The sequence below is a fragment of the Aspergillus nidulans genome, chromosome III (genome assembly GCF_000011425.1).
Source record: "Aspergillus nidulans FGSC A4 chromosome III".
Classification (NCBI taxonomy): domain Eukaryota; kingdom Fungi; phylum Ascomycota; class Eurotiomycetes; order Eurotiales; family Aspergillaceae; genus Aspergillus; species Aspergillus nidulans.
The window spans coordinates 2,453,007-2,467,287 of NC_066259.1; the positions used below are offsets into that span (position 1 = coordinate 2,453,007).

General features: G+C 45.0%; 7 protein-coding genes across 7 annotated transcripts, besides 2 other annotated features; 3 read left to right on the top strand and 4 right to left on the bottom strand.

Moving 5' to 3' along the window:
- Positions 1 to 10,358: a sequence feature (contig 1.74 2030..12387(-1)).
- ANIA_04301 (thioredoxin peroxidase DOT5) lies at positions 2,061 to 2,905 on the top strand (the record flags this gene model as incomplete). The annotated part of the gene is made up of 2 exons (XM_656813.2): positions 2,061 to 2,457; positions 2,565 to 2,905. The coding sequence occupies 2 exons, from the start codon at positions 2,061 to 2,063 to the stop codon at positions 2,903 to 2,905; spliced, it is 738 nt and encodes a 245-aa protein (XP_661905.2).
- On the top strand, positions 3,358 to 4,191 carry ANIA_04300 (putative NADH-ubiquinone oxidoreductase 21 kDa subunit). Its single transcript, XM_656812.2, has 4 exons — positions 3,358 to 3,387; positions 3,464 to 3,536; positions 3,586 to 4,079; positions 4,136 to 4,191. The coding sequence occupies exons 2-4, from the start codon at positions 3,477 to 3,479 to the stop codon at positions 4,158 to 4,160; spliced, it is 579 nt and encodes a 192-aa protein (XP_661904.1). The 5' UTR covers positions 3,358 to 3,387; positions 3,464 to 3,476; the 3' UTR covers positions 4,161 to 4,191.
- Positions 4,439 to 5,201, bottom strand: ANIA_04299 (DUF1761 domain-containing protein). The gene is made up of 3 exons (XM_656811.2): positions 5,117 to 5,201; positions 4,763 to 5,067; positions 4,439 to 4,712 (listed from the first exon to the last, which is right to left on the bottom strand). Exons 1-3 carry the CDS (start codon positions 5,130 to 5,132, stop codon positions 4,578 to 4,580), a joined length of 456 nt encoding a protein of 151 aa, XP_661903.1. The 5' UTR covers positions 5,133 to 5,201; the 3' UTR covers positions 4,439 to 4,577.
- Positions 5,806 to 6,654, top strand: ANIA_10539 (uncharacterized protein; the record flags this gene model as incomplete). The annotated part of the gene is made up of 2 exons (XM_050611770.1): positions 5,806 to 6,106; positions 6,159 to 6,654. The coding sequence occupies exons 1-2, from the start codon at positions 5,859 to 5,861 to the stop codon at positions 6,652 to 6,654; spliced, it is 744 nt and encodes a 247-aa protein (XP_050467757.1). The 5' UTR covers positions 5,806 to 5,858.
- ANIA_04298 (rRNA-processing protein MPP10) lies at positions 6,747 to 8,925 on the bottom strand (the record flags this gene model as incomplete). The annotated part of the gene is made up of 1 exon (XM_656810.2): positions 6,747 to 8,925. Exon 1 carries the CDS (start codon positions 8,811 to 8,813, stop codon positions 6,747 to 6,749), a length of 2,067 nt encoding a protein of 688 aa, XP_661902.2. The 5' UTR covers positions 8,814 to 8,925.
- ANIA_04297 (NuoB/complex I 20 kDa subunit family protein) lies at positions 9,407 to 10,317 on the bottom strand (the record flags this gene model as incomplete). Its single annotated transcript, XM_050611771.1, has 4 exons — positions 10,202 to 10,317; positions 9,957 to 10,149; positions 9,557 to 9,912; positions 9,407 to 9,501 (listed from the first exon to the last, which is right to left on the bottom strand). Exons 1-4 carry the CDS (start codon positions 10,242 to 10,244, stop codon positions 9,407 to 9,409), a joined length of 687 nt encoding a protein of 228 aa, XP_050467758.1. The 5' UTR covers positions 10,245 to 10,317.
- Positions 10,359 to 14,281: a sequence feature (contig 1.73 1..3923(-1)).
- Positions 10,639 to 11,820, bottom strand: ANIA_04295 (putative mitochondrial protein sorting (Msf1)). Its single transcript, XM_656807.2, has 2 exons — positions 11,458 to 11,820; positions 10,639 to 11,405 (listed from the first exon to the last, which is right to left on the bottom strand). Exons 1-2 carry the CDS (start codon positions 11,608 to 11,610, stop codon positions 10,992 to 10,994), a joined length of 567 nt encoding a protein of 188 aa, XP_661899.1. The 5' UTR covers positions 11,611 to 11,820; the 3' UTR covers positions 10,639 to 10,991.

Consider the following 14,281-nt stretch of genomic DNA (forward strand, 5'->3'; position numbering starts at 1 on the left):
AAATAGAAAATTTCAAAAAATTGCGCCCGCAGCGCGTGCATATAAAATTCATCCCAATATACTTTGAGGGAGACTTTATGGCTGCTAATCTCAAGCAGAACTCCACAACTACCAGTATAGGCTATCCCTATATTAAGAAGAGGTCTTGATAGGATAGATAGTATTACTTGATATTTATAGAGCAGCTCCCAGGCCCTTGTGCATACATGAGATAGCACAACTTATCCTAGATAAATCCTCAACCTTATCTTAACTAATTAGAAAGAACTGGGTAATAGAGTTTATAAAAAGGTGCCCTAAAATCAAAACCAGGTTTGCTCAGAAGATTAATTATCAGAGAGTACTTTGTAAAGATCCTAAGATAATTTACCTATTTTTTAATAAGATATAGAGGATTAAAGTTGAGTATGGGATATCAGATAATAATATCTACAACTTTAATAAAACTGGCTTTGCTATGGGCCTAATTATAATAATAAAAGTAGTATCTTGAGCAGAAATACCAGGCAAACTATGGCTTATACAGCCAGGGGATTATAAGTAGGTTACTACTATTAAATATATTAATTCAACTAGATGGTCAGTTCTATCAACTATTATCTTTAAGGGAAAGCACTATAGAGAGGGATAGTTTAAGGAACTCTCTATTCTACATGCCTGGAGGATTAAGGTTAATAATAATAGATAGACTATAGATATAATTAGGCTTTGCTGGCTTTAAAAATGCTTTATTCCAGCTATACAGAGGTGGCAAAGGGGGGAGTATATACTCCTTATTCTAGACAGCTATAGAAGCTACTTGACCCCGGCCTTTGATACTATATACAAGGATAATAACATTATCCCTGTCTGCATGCCTCCTTATTTATCTCACCTCCTGCAACCCCTGGATGTGGGCTGTTTTAGCCCCTTGAAGAGGGTATACAGATCCCTGATTAAGTAGAAGGCACGCCTAGGATATAACTATATTAACAAGCTTGATTTCTTAAAGGCTTATTCAGAAGCCTATAAGAAAGTCTTTATAATAGAGAATATTCAAAGCAGATTTAGGGTAACTAGGTTATATCCTTTCTTACCTGCTGCAGTACTGGATAAGCTGCAGTTAAGACTATTAACTCCTATTCCCCCCCCAAGCAGAGGTACTGCTTTAATCCCCTCTTCTCAACTCTGTACGCCTTATACAGTCTGTCAGGTATATTGAAAAGCTTTATCAGTCAAAAAGCTTCTAAAAGAGGGCTCTAGGAGTCCTTTAAGCCCCTCAAAACAGGCACTGGATGAATTTGTAAAGGGCTGTGAGGTGGCTATTTACAATACTGGGTTGCTGGTACAGGAAAACAAGGATCTCTGCTTATTTATAGCAGATAATATAGCAAAAAAGAGTTGTTCTAGGCGTCTAATAACTCCTACAGATGGACTCTCATTTAAAGAAGCCAGGGACCTTATTTCGTCAAGAAATAATAAATTACAAGCTGGTGGGGGGGGTTCAAGCTCCAGTACCCTTCCAACTTCGGAGAGACTTAGGCACGCCCCCCCAAGGTGTACAAATTGTGGAGTACAAGGCCATAAAAGAACAAGCTGTCAGGTTCCCAATCATCCTTAGTTTATTTAGTTTGGATAAGAATTGATCAAGTTATTGAAATCGAAAGTTTGTATAGCAGTGGGGTGGATGAGAAAACTACCTTCCGCCCGGGACGCACCTACCGCCCGGGATTTACGTTATATCATCAGCTTAATTAGCAAATATTCTTCATGAATATTACTGTCTAGATGTACGCTTCCTTCAAAATTTACGGTCGGAGGTGGTGGATAAACTAAGGATGGTTCGAGCATGTCCAACACACATACATATGATTTTCATCTTATTCACTATGAACACAAAAATTCGAACCATCTGCAGTCAAATAATGCCTCCTCTTATTGAAGCTAGTTCGCTTCTGGGAGTATTGCAGATCAAGACCTAGAGCTCCCACCCTTGTCAAGATTAGACACTATGCCTCTTTAAGCACTTAGATAAAAAGCACGAATCCTCTTGGGAGACGCACAGCAAAACTCCCGCTTACATGCTGCCAAGTACGATAAACAAAGAAAAAGGGCACTCATACCTTTATGAAACCATTTCCACAATCTCTAATTCGGCAATCGCACCTAGTCTTTCTCCAACCACAAACAAACCCAAAATGGTTGAACTGCGAAAGCGCAAAACGACAGCAGCACCTCCAGAGCAGTCAGCGAAGCGGACCAAAACCAAGGTGCCCGCCACAACATTAAAGCCATCTGGAAACACAACCGCCTTAACTTGTGAAAGTATACTGAGGGTTGGCGACGTGGTGAACTTGAATGGCTTTGGTGGTGATTTTGAGACAAATGATGGCAGAAAGACTACCCTTAAGATCCTTGTTGACGAAAGCAAAGCTGGCGTTGTGCTGTTTACATACCCCAAGGCCTCGACCCCCGGCTGTAAGTCTACTCTGTGCGCTCGATGGTCAGTTATCGATGACTGCAATTTGGTTTAATCAAACGCTCCCTGCATCCTGTTTGACAAGCCAGACGCTGACATACCCAAGGTACAAAACAAGCTTGCCTATTTCGTGATGGGTTTGATAAGTTAACCTCAACCGGGCTGGCCATCTACGGCCTATCGGCAGATTCGCCAAAAGCCAACACTAACTTCAAATCAAGGCAAAATCTGCCATACTCCCTACTCTGCGACACAGCGTCAACTTTGATTAGCGCCATTGGGTTCAAGAAGTCGCCTCGTGGAACCATCAGGGGTGTTTGCGTTATAGATAAAGCAGGCAAAATCCTTCTTCTCCAGCCAGGTGGTCCAGACGCTACTGTGGAGGCCGTGCAGCAATTGGTTCTCTCGATGCCAAAAGAGGTCCAGGGCAGCATAGCCGAGACCTGAAGTTTTTCCGGTGTTGGTTTTATGCATATTCGGTCTTCGTCGTTGGCGCATCTGATATCCGCATATGACGAATTGCAGCCCCTAACTAGTTCGCTGTATAAGCGAGCGAACACCTATTTTCAGTTTGCATCTATGTTTGGCGTCATTCCTACTGGAAGAGCTTCGAGGCGAGAATGTCGTCATTGTAGTAACTAGGAAGCTGATTTAATTTATTGCCTTGGTTGCTCCTATCACAGATATATATTTATGGACTCGGTTTACGATTTAATAAATATATATCCTTACTTGTCCCAAGTTCTTAGAGAATACCTTGAGAGTACTCCATGTATCTACGTAACAGCTTACCATTGCAGCGAATATGATTAGCGGAAGCGGAATATCATTATTCCGAGAAACATATCTGCTCCTTGTCTCTACCTCAATGTCGATGTACCGTCGCTCAGGTAACATACATTTTATTCCCAGCAGTGCAACGGGGTAAAGTAAGTGCTTTCAATTTCTGATACCTGGACTGCAACAGTGATCACACACCAGTAGTCATGCTAACGCATCAAGCAGAATTCAGCCCATCATGGCCCGCAACGTCGTGAACGCGGCCAAGTCGGCATCGAATGTCGTTTCTATCAAACATGTGAGGATCGTAAAACTCTTGTCCCAATTACTTCTAATCAGCAACGTAGAAATACTCTGTTCAATCTACCGGTTTATGGGAGCGCCTCCGCCGCATACTTGCTATCGATCCCGAACGGTCAACCGGTGTGCCATTGAACTCTCAGTTCCGTCTGCCCACCCCAGGAGCTCTTCCCCCGCTGTCTTACGATGACCCCGTCACGGTCCCAGCCGGCGACATCGCTGATAACCCATACTGGAAGCGTGATGTTCGCAGAAACTACCCGAGAGTCAGCACGGTGAACCAAGCGGATGCTGTTGGCCTTCTTACTGTGGGAAGCCAGGCAGCGCCTAAGGAAGAAGTCCTGCAGATTGGCGAGGCGGGCGAGAAACAGCTGATTTCACTCAAGCAACATGGTGAGGAGCGGGGTTTGGCGGGTTTATTCCAGAAGGACAAGAATGGCATTAGAGGCGTCCTAGGTCCCAATGGTTTGCCACCAACACCTTGTAACCTGAACTCTTCTTCAAAGTATCAGATCGACGATGATCACGGATATCCAAATGTGTACGTTCTCCTTCGCATTGCCTTTTCGGATATCAGCGTGGCTAACGTCATAAAAGGTATCCTTGCCGCACCTTTGCCTAAAGCTCTAGAAACTTTGTTTATTAGATACAAATATATACTGTGTTCTCGTATGCCTGAAATAATCATTACACTCCCGTTCGCTCATGTAGATGAGGAATGGCTTTTCCATAGAATGTGGCAGTATAAACATGGTGCGTACGATAGCAATACTTTCATGAAGGGTCAGTTTACTGGCTAGAGAGTTGTTTGGCTGATGAATTAAATTTTAAGATTTATTGTATATTGCCTCATCAATCACAAATGGACGGGATACTACGTTCTATTTGATTATCTTGGTCGGAAGCGCAGAAAACGTTTAATGTAATATAATTGTCAAGAATCAATCCACAGTAGGTCACAAACATAGCATCATCGAAGTTCAGTCTGATTGGAGGCAGACATCACAGCACAGAGTACAAGATAGGTTCAGAAGCCTACTTAATCAAATGGGTTCGTGCGTGTTCCCCACCAAGTGAGAAACAAACTCAGGCCAACTGTCTCGAAGACTCTTGCGACGGCACCAACGGCAACAGTGTCTAGAGGCCTCTTCTCGGTAAATATCTGGCTGACGAACTAAAATATCCGGTTAGATAGCATGCGTAGACTGGCAGCGGAAAACATACACTGGGAGCGGAGCTGGCGAAGAAAATCAAGCTACCAAGGTAGGCTGCTCCTTTATAGCTAAGGGTGCCAGTCGCATTAATCAGGGCCGCAACTCCATAAGTCTGCACGGCACTCCCAACAAGGGAGCTACCCCAAGCTGCCGCAGCTCCAGCAGCCTCCTTAGACCTAACAAATTCCTCCTTCGAATTGGCGGCCTGGGCGCGGTGATATGTATCGCCAAAGACAGGGGCTAGAATGCCCAGAGATGCAGTGTGGGTAAATATGGTTCCCGCAGCGATAGCGGAGGGCTTCACCGGGGGTAGGTCTGCAATTCTTAGCGTTAATTAGGAACAAGGGTGTCGTTAGAAGCTCACAGTGGAGTGTTGCCATTGTTGCTGATTTGGTCTGTTGGATATTTGTGGTGAAAAAAGTCAACAAAATCAATAAAATAGATAAAAAGTAATGAATTTTTGATTCCAGAGGCAATGTAACTCTTTATATAGAATTTCTGATATCGTAAAGTGACATAATGTAGGCAGTGACTACTAGTGCGAGTAAGCTGATCCCAGTTGCATCACAGAATGTATGTGACCAGTGACGTCGTCATGATACAAGAACCCCCAGCCATTAACAAGAAAATGGAAGAGCTTTAGCGCACTCCGCCATAAACCAATAGTTCAAGATCATTTCCTGAGAGATCATGATGTGGAGGGGTTCCTACGGTATTTGCATGACGTCAGTTACTTGGTACTATACTCAGATGTAGCTCCGTTTGTGGTCCAGGCCTTTCCAGTCTGTTGGCAAGCTTGTATCCATTAACCCGCCCGAAAATAGAGTAATTTCGAGACTCAATTGTCAACTTGCCAATTGAGAATATGTGCCCTGCATTGAATGAAAAATTCTGTAACGACTTGCGATAAGACAATCCTGCAAGGAGTAGATCTAATACGGAACGTTCCGTCTTTGCTAAGCCTAGATTCCGTTCTGCATGTTGCACAGAACTTAGAGCGGGAGTGGGGCCAGAATATTTCTGAAAGGCCGCAAAAAAAAATCCCGACAACTGCAAGCCGTCATTGTACCAAAGCGTCTCGCAGGAGCCAGCTCTCAGTTCTTCTCATGGAAGATATACACCCAGGTTCGGCTACTTCAGATGACCCCCTTGATATAAGCGAGTCTTTGGTCCCGGCAAGAGAAATCAAGCAAGCGGGGCAGAGCTATGTTTCCTTTGATGGTCTCTTACAACGGCCATTACTTCTCAAGGAGGATTTGAAAGAAGGATGTGGTGGCCAGTTGTGGCCTGCCGGCATGGTCCTGGCCAAATATATGCTTCGTCAGCACCGTTTCAGTCTGGCTGATAAGACAATGTCTGTCGCCTCCACATATTGCTAGACAACAAGTCCGACTGACTATCGACAGTCTTGAGCTTGGAGCTGGAGGCGGGCTTGTTGGGTTAGCGGTTGCCTCTGGATGCGAAGTTGGCCCACCTCAAATATATATTACCGACCAAGTGCCAATGCTTCCCCTTATGAAATCGAATATCGCGCTTAATAACCTCTCCCGGAAAGTGAAAGCCGCGGTCTTAGATTGGGGCACTACCCTTTCAGACGAGATCCCCCGGCGTCCCGATGTTATCCTCGCCGCTGATTGTGTGTATTTTGAGCCTGCCTTTCCACTCTTGATATCGACACTGCGCGATCTTTTGGGTCCTGATTCCGTCTGCTATTTCTGTTTCAAGAAACGTAGAAGGGCAGACCTTCGGTTCTTAAAGCTAGCAAAGAGAGCATTTCAGGTCACCGAGATCGATGATGACCCTGAAGCCGGAACATACAAGCGCGAAAATATCAACCTGTACACAATACGATCAAAGCCCGGTACAGGGCATCATTGTATCGACGGGCGCGACACTGCTTAAATCCAAATGACATGATAAAATATTTGTGGATGAGAGAAAAGTCAGAAGTTGCTGAATTTCTCTAATGAACAAATATCAGATATGGTAGAAATCTAGAGTTTTATCGCATGGGCCCCATTCCTATCAACTGTCCCAACAATCTTACTCCCATTAATGTTCATCATGTCGCCTTCTTTCCCAATCAATTTGACCCCGGCCTTCTTCAGGTCCGAAACAATCTGCTGCTTTTCAAGTGCTTTCCTAGACCGTGGCTGATTGGAATTAGCAGACGCCTGAGCCATCTTCTTCTGCCGGCGTCTGAATCTCGCCTTGTCTTCTCGGGTCATTTCCTCTTTGGTTACGGGCACCCCGTCTCTCATCACGATCTCACCAGTGGCTCTCGTGGTCTCGCTCGGTGCATAAATCTCCTGAGGAGCGAGTGCTGCCGATGCGCGTATAGCACCACCGGCAGTGGGTTGAGCATCCTCCATAGTAATTGTTGCCACGTCCGTAACCACATTGATGCTTGCCTGCGGCGCCTTAGGTTTGTAATGCCAGTTGGAGAGCGTATCTAGTTGAGAACTGATCTCCTTCCAGAGGTTGGTGATTTCAGTATGCTCTTTCAGGAGCTTCTGGTGCTTCGGGTCAACGTAATTTGAATCCGTTGTCCGAATATGGTCTGTTTCGTAGAGCTCCGCAAGGCCCTGCTGCGGTTTGCTGTCTTCAATTTCAACCCGAGCCTTTTGGGTAAGTTGTCGGTCTAACAGCCCGGGACGGCGGCGTATGACTTCGTCAAATTCTTTGGCTATGATTCGCCGCTTGATCAATTCCTCTATACTTTCAGACAGTTCCGTGGTTACCACAGGCACAGGCTTTCCAACCCTCTCAAAATCCAAGTCTTCTTCTATGAGTGAGTTGACAGGCCTCTCCGCTGCCCGAGCTTCGCCGGATACCATCCATTCTTTCTTAGCCACATTAGCAGCTTCTAAGCGTCGAATCTCATCTGCAATGCGCGCGCGCTGCTTCTCGTGCGTCGATTGGTGGGTACGACCAACACCAGGCTCATTGTCACTATCTTGAACTGATGCCTCATCATCATCAAACAAGTCACGTCGAACATCCGCCATTGCACGGTCAATGTCATTGTCAGTAATGCGTGGCTGCGTTTTGGGTAACGGGCGTGACTTTTTGGCTGACGCTTTGCGAGGTGGAGGTGCAAAGAAGTCAGCGTACATGATATCACTTGTATTGGAGAAACCCGCCCCAGCTGCAGCAGTAACATCCTCGTCTTCAGAATCTAACTCAGCCATATTATCAAAAGTAGGACCCTCTTCTTCACTAGCGTCATCATCACTTCCACTCAAATCATCATCAACCCCGACAGCTTTCTCCTGTTTTTGAGAAAGAGTACTAGGGCCTCGTGCGTCAAGGGGATTCGCATGCCAGTTGATATCTTCCTCATCACTTTCGTCCTCCACGTCACCCCGAGCATCTCTTTGCTCGAATAGCTCAGTTTGTTTATTGAAGTCATCGATGGAGAAAAAGCCGTCGTTCAATCCAAATCGATCTTCAATGTATGTGCCAAGGTTTTCATCCTCTTCGTCGTACGGGTCTTCCTCTGTTTGATGAACTCCATCCTCGCTCTCCTCCAAGTCGCTCTGAGACGAGTCTTCAGCCTCACCGTCTCGTTCGCCGCCCTGCTCGTTGTCATCGCTGAAATCCTCCAAGATATCCTCAGGCTCATCAGAAGCATCTCTCAAGGAGTTGATACCATCTTCAGATGGGCTTTCTTCTGAAGAACCAGGCTGTCGGTTGTTGGCGCAGACAGTATAATCGCGCTGTATTTCTTGATCGGCGGAATTAAAGATACGTAGAGCTTGCTCCCACACTTGGTCTGAAGTAAATCCGTCCACATATAATTGCCTGAGCCGCAAAATGGAGGCCGCGTGATGATCATCGTCAGGCCGCTTCCGTTTTTTGGAGTTTCGCTGACGAGTATTTTGAGAATCGCAGACAGAACTAGCAAGGGAATCCAAGAATATTTTTGCAGTATCTAGGACCTCAGTGCGCAGCTTTTTTGTCGGCCGAAGAAAGTCCCAGGGAGATAGAAGAGCCGAGTTAAGCGGCAAAGGCGCCAAATTTGAGGTACCAGGTCCATGTCGGTCTTGAGTTGCGCTCATTGCTCAATAAAGCACGAGAAAAAGTCCTATTGTACGTGGCGGCGAATTGATATGAAAGAACGGCCTCTGCGAGCGCAAGTATAGGAATCATAAGTATTCGTAACGTTGGGTCAAAAAAAAAAAAAAAAAAGTCAGGTACGGCTGCCTCTCTGCAAGGATGCTGACATTTGATGGGAAAAAAAAAGTGCCCAGCGGAAGATCTGAAATTCGGGACTAGCCACTTCCGGAAAAGTGACCGCCCTAGAGCCTGGAAGAATAAATATACCTAGTATCAATAGCGGCACAAACAAAGACCAGCATGACAATGATAATATTGTTGCTGATAACCTGAGTGCTCTGCAGAATTTAAGGGGTCCTTCTAAAGGGGTCCTTCTAATGGGGTCCTAACTTTATCGCAGTATAATTTTTCCACATACTTGACTTGCGGTCCATGGCATATTAGCCCTCTAACTGACATGATTAGAAGGAGCGCCAATATTGATCAAATAGCGCTCACTAAAAACCCAGTTGTACAAAACTTTGCAAAGTAGTCTAATGTCACATCGCCAGTAATCCTCAGGATCAACGGCACATCTACTGAGAAAAACTGAGATTCAACGCCGGTACCACATGCGAGTTATCCTCGTGTGCCTCATCTTCTTCTGAAGTTGGAATATGCCGTACATTAATGCCTCGGATGTGGGTGGACCTTGGTACAGTTAATGATACAGTTAATGAACAGAAGGAAGAAAGAGTCAACATACAGCCGGGGACATAGACATCGACAGGAACAATCCTATCACAACCACGGACGACCGAGTAACTGTAGTGGTAATAGCCACCACCGTTTGCACAACTTCCCATGCTAATAACCCAGCGGGGGTCGGGCATCTGATCGTAAACCTGTCGGAGAGCCGGAGCCATCTTATTCGTCAAAGTACCAGCGACAATCATGACATCCGACTGTCGCGGTGAAGCTCTGAAAATGATTCCGAGGCGATCTTGATCATATCTGGGCGTGGACAGGTGCATCATTTCGACGGCACAACATGCGAGTCCAAAGGTCATAGGCCACAGCGAACTTTGCCGTGCCCAATTTGCCACTTGGTCAAGCGTCGTCCTTGCGTTGTTAGCGAACGTACAGTAGAGATACGGGTAACATACAGGACATATTGCATTGCACCCTCCTTCTTCTCCTGACTCGGCAAAGGTACCTCTCTCCGCACTTGGCCAGACGCAGTCAGCGATTGCCCGGCATTGCCTTGTCGCTCAAGAGCCGTTGCCGCCTTGATAGCGGACGTCGAAAGCAATTCCACCCGCTGGTATTGAGGAGCAAACGAGCCTCGATTCGGGCGCACTGCCAGTGGTCAGTACGAGTAGGGAGATAATGACAAACATCAAATATGTACCATGAAGAGTGCGTACGAACGCACGACCTGATAGCGAAAACATGTCCTGGTTCCTTTATTATCAGGAAATTGAAGAAGATGAGTGAGTTGGGTAGTTGTCGAAGTTATGGAGTTTGGCCACTCATCAGTGAAATTCATTCAGTATCAGTGGCTACAGTGTCCATCCCAAATTCAGAAGCGTCAGAGCTCTTACCTGGAGAGGAGTATTCGTACCTTCTGACACCCTCACTGCCATTTGAGCCGGACTACTTTGAGACATTTGTGACTCTGTGCGATGTCCTGATAGACTGCTATACTCGCCTTGTGACGTTGATTTCAACGCCTGCAGTTTGCACCGTTGCACTGGGAGAGTTATTCACAAAAGCAGATGCCAAAATCCGAAAAATTATTGTGGCGGGCATGGTACGCGAATTTGAAGACGCAAGTCGGAACACTGCTAGAACTGAGGTGGCTGGGGTCAGCCGTGTCGTATTGGGGGGTCTTCTAGGATAGCCACTATAGGTAATATGTATCTATGTACAGCTCTATTTTGTCGTGCTCTCGTAGTATCTCAAAAGAGAGAAGCAAGACGCTCGCTTGAAAAATATGGCAAGGGATATCAATAACTTTTGAGAACACGTGCCTCATGAGCCCGGTAAGTTGAGTAAACAATAAGTGCGATGGTCATGTCATCAGTATGCGATGAGAGTATCTTTTAGGACAACGCCGAAACAACCACACGCTTAGGAAATGAAAGAACGCCATTATGCAAGCTAAACGCTCAATAACGTGATGCAGGAGTTGCGACTGATCATGCCACGCTGGATTCGAGAGCGCGCTGCTCGCTGAAAACTCGTCGACTCATCTCAAGGACGGCTTCGAAGCCTTCCCTGCCACGCTTGGCATTTTCTCTAAATCGCTCGACGCTTGCCTCTTCCACCTTGTTCTTAATCTTTTGCCAGCCTCCGCAGAGAGCAGTTATCTTCGCTTCCTGCTGAAATTCGGTCTTAGACGAAGGGTTTGTCACCGACGGTTGGTAGATGACAGTCTCGCGCACGTTCAAAACATTGGCCCATGTAAGGTTTGTCGAGCACATTGTTACTTTCTTGGAAATAGGGTCGACATATGAAACCTCGTAAACATGGGAGGTCGGGCTACCTCCAAACAACGACGATACCCATTGCGGTACGGATTGGTTGCATGTGATCAATCGCTCAGTTCGCAACTATAAACAATTAATCAAGGACAACTACCAACCGCGTTGTTTTTAGACTTACAATTCCTGTCTCGGGGTCCACCCCCCGCGAGAGAGTATCTACCCCCACAACATGCGTCGACTTATCATTCCAGGGACAATATTTCCTCCAGTTGGCGGTTGAAACCTCCTCCCACGAGTAGTCGAACGTGCAAAGAGATGAAAAGACCTTCATTTCCGATAAAGCACAGTGCAAAACACTGGACCCAGAAGAGCGGGATTGTACTCGTGGTGCTTATACTCTAGGTGAATCTTTAGAGATCGGAGCGTTGATATTCGACGGAAAGAAGCAGCTCCTGATGAATCACCAGGCAGAGCGGAGTGGGCCGGATATTTCAGTCTGAGTGAATGCAAGATATTGGTGATACACAAAAGAGCGAAAGACTTCACAGGCAGTTATTTTGTAGAGGGGACCTACCCCTTGATAAAGGCAAAGTATGAGTCGAAAGTGGCGATGGAATGGAAGAGAAATTTTAGTGGTGCGGTTCCTGTTCTCCAGAAAGGTCCAGAGGTTTGACCGGGGACGACAGTTCCACCTTCGACATCGGGAGTTTCCGGCAGAAACCGAATTGTGGCAAAGCGCTCATCTGATCCAGCACATGTCTTGACTAATACAGTGCTTAATTCATAACTAATCACTAACGTAAATCCCGGGCGGTAGGTGCGTCCCGGGCGGAAGGTAGTTTTCTCGTCCACCCCAACGCGTTTATCAACCTCAACTTTCAACAACCATCATGCCACCAAAAGCGCGTAAAACAAAGCAAGATTTGATTGAGCAAGAGGGCAGGATCCAATGCACGATTCAAGACATTAAAAATAGAAAATTTCAAAAAATTGCGCCCGCAGCGCGTGCATATAAAATTCATCCCAATATACTTTGAGGGAGACTTTATGGCTGCTAATCTCAAGCAGAACTCCACAACTACCAGTATAGGCTATCCCTATATTAAGAAGAGGTCTTGATAGGATAGATAGTATTACTTGATATTTATAGAGCAGCTCCCAGGCCCTTGTGCATACATGAGATAGCACAACTTATCCTAGATAAATCCTCAACCTTATCTTAACTAATTAGAAAGAACTGGGTAATAGAGTTTATAAAAAGGTGCCCTAAAATCAAAACCAGGTTTGCTCAGAAGATTAATTATCAGAGAGTACTTTGTAAAGATCCTAAGATAATTTACCTATTTTTTAATAAGATATAGAGGATTAAAGTTGAGTATGGGATATCAGATAATAATATCTACAACTTTAATAAAACTGGCTTTGCTATGGGCCTAATTATAATAATAAAAGTAGTATCTTGAGCAGAAATACCAGGCAAACTATGGCTTATACAGCCAGGGGATTATAAGTAGGTTACTACTATTAAATATATTAATTCAACTAGATGGTCAGTTCTATCAACTATTATCTTTAAGGGAAAGCACTATAGAGAGGGATAGTTTAAGGAACTCTCTATTCTACATGCCCTGGAGGATTAAGGTTAATAATAATAGATAGACTATAGATATAATTAGGCTTTGCTGGCTTTAAAAATGCTTTATTCCAGCTATACAGAGGTGGCAAAGGGGGGAGTATATACTCCTTATTCTAGACAGCTATAGAAGCTACTTGACCCCGGCCTTTGATACTATATACAAGGATAATAACATTATCCCTGTCTGCATGCCTCCTTATTTATCTCACCTCCTGCAACCCCTGGATGTGGGCTGTTTTAGCCCCTTGAAGAGGGTATACAGATCCCTGATTAAGTAGAAGGCACGCCTAGGATATAACTATATTAACAAGCTTGATTTCTTAAAGGCTTATTCAGAAGCCTATAAGAAAGTCTTTATAATAGAGAATATTCAAAGCAGATTTAGGGTAACTAGGTTATATCCTTTCTTACCTGCTGCAGTACTGGATAAGCTGCAGTTAAGACTATTAACTCCTATTCCCCCCCCAAGCAGAGGTACTGCTTTAATCCCCTCTTCTCAACTCTGTACGCCTTATACAGTCTGTCAGGTATATTGAAAAGCTTTATCAGTCAAAAAGCTTCTAAAAGAGGGCTCTAGGAGTCCTTTAAGCCCCTCAAAACAGGCACTGGATGAATTTGTAAAGGGCTGTGAGGTGGCTATTTACAATACTGGGTTGCTGGTACAGGAAAACAAGGATCTCTGCTTATTTATAGCAGATAATATAGCAAAAAAGAGTTGTTCTAGGCGTCTAATAACTCCTACAGATGGACTCTCATTTAAAGAAGCCAGGGGACCTTATTTCGTCAAGAAATAATAAATTACAAGCTGGTGGGGGGGGTTCAAGCTCCAGTACCCTTCCAACTTCGGAGAGACTTAGGCACGCCCCCCCAAGGTGTACAAATTGTGGAGTACAAGGCCATAAAAGAACAAGCTGTCAGGTTCCCAATCATCCTTAGTTTATTTAGTTTGGATAAGAATTGATCAAGTTATTGAAATCGAAAGTTTGTATAGCAGTGGGGTGGATGAGAAAACTACCTTCCGCCCGGGACGCACCTACCGCCCGGGATTTACGTTATATCATCAGCTTAATTAGCAAATATATCTTCATGAATATTACTGTCTAGATGTACGCTTCCTTCAAAATTTACGGTCGGAGGTGGTGGATAAACTAAGGATGGTTCGAGCATGTCCAACACACATACATATGATTTTCATCTTATTCACTATGAACACAAAAATTCGAACCATCTGCAGTCAAATAATGCCTCCTCTTATTGAAGCTAGTTCGCTTCTGGGAGTATTGCAGATCAAGACCTAGAGCTCCCACCCTTGTCAAGATTAGACACTATGCCTCTTTAAGCACTTAGATAAAAAGCACGAATCCTC

Coding starts and splice junctions, on each gene's coding strand:
- ANIA_04300 (XM_656812.2), top strand. CDS start 3,477: ATGGCCCGCAACGTCGTGAACGCGGCCAAGTCGGCATCGAATGTCGTT. Junction 3,537..3,585: donor ATGTCGTTTCTATCAAACAT/GTGAGGATCGTA, acceptor TCAGCAACGTAG/AAATACTCTGTTCAATCTAC. Junction 4,080..4,135: donor GATCACGGATATCCAAATGT/GTACGTTCTCCT, acceptor ACGTCATAAAAG/GTATCCTTGCCGCACCTTTG.
- ANIA_04295 (XM_656807.2), bottom strand. CDS start 11,610: ATGAAGGTCTTTTCATCTCTTTGCACGTTCGACTACTCGTGGGAGGAG. Junction 11,406..11,457: donor TGGACCCCGAGACAGGAATT/GTAAGTCTAAAA, acceptor AATTGTTTATAG/TTGCGAACTGAGCGATTGAT.
- ANIA_04299 (XM_656811.2), bottom strand. Junction 4,713..4,762: donor TCGCCAGCTCCGCTCCCAGT/GTATGTTTTCCG, acceptor CGGATATTTTAG/TTCGTCAGCCAGATATTTAC.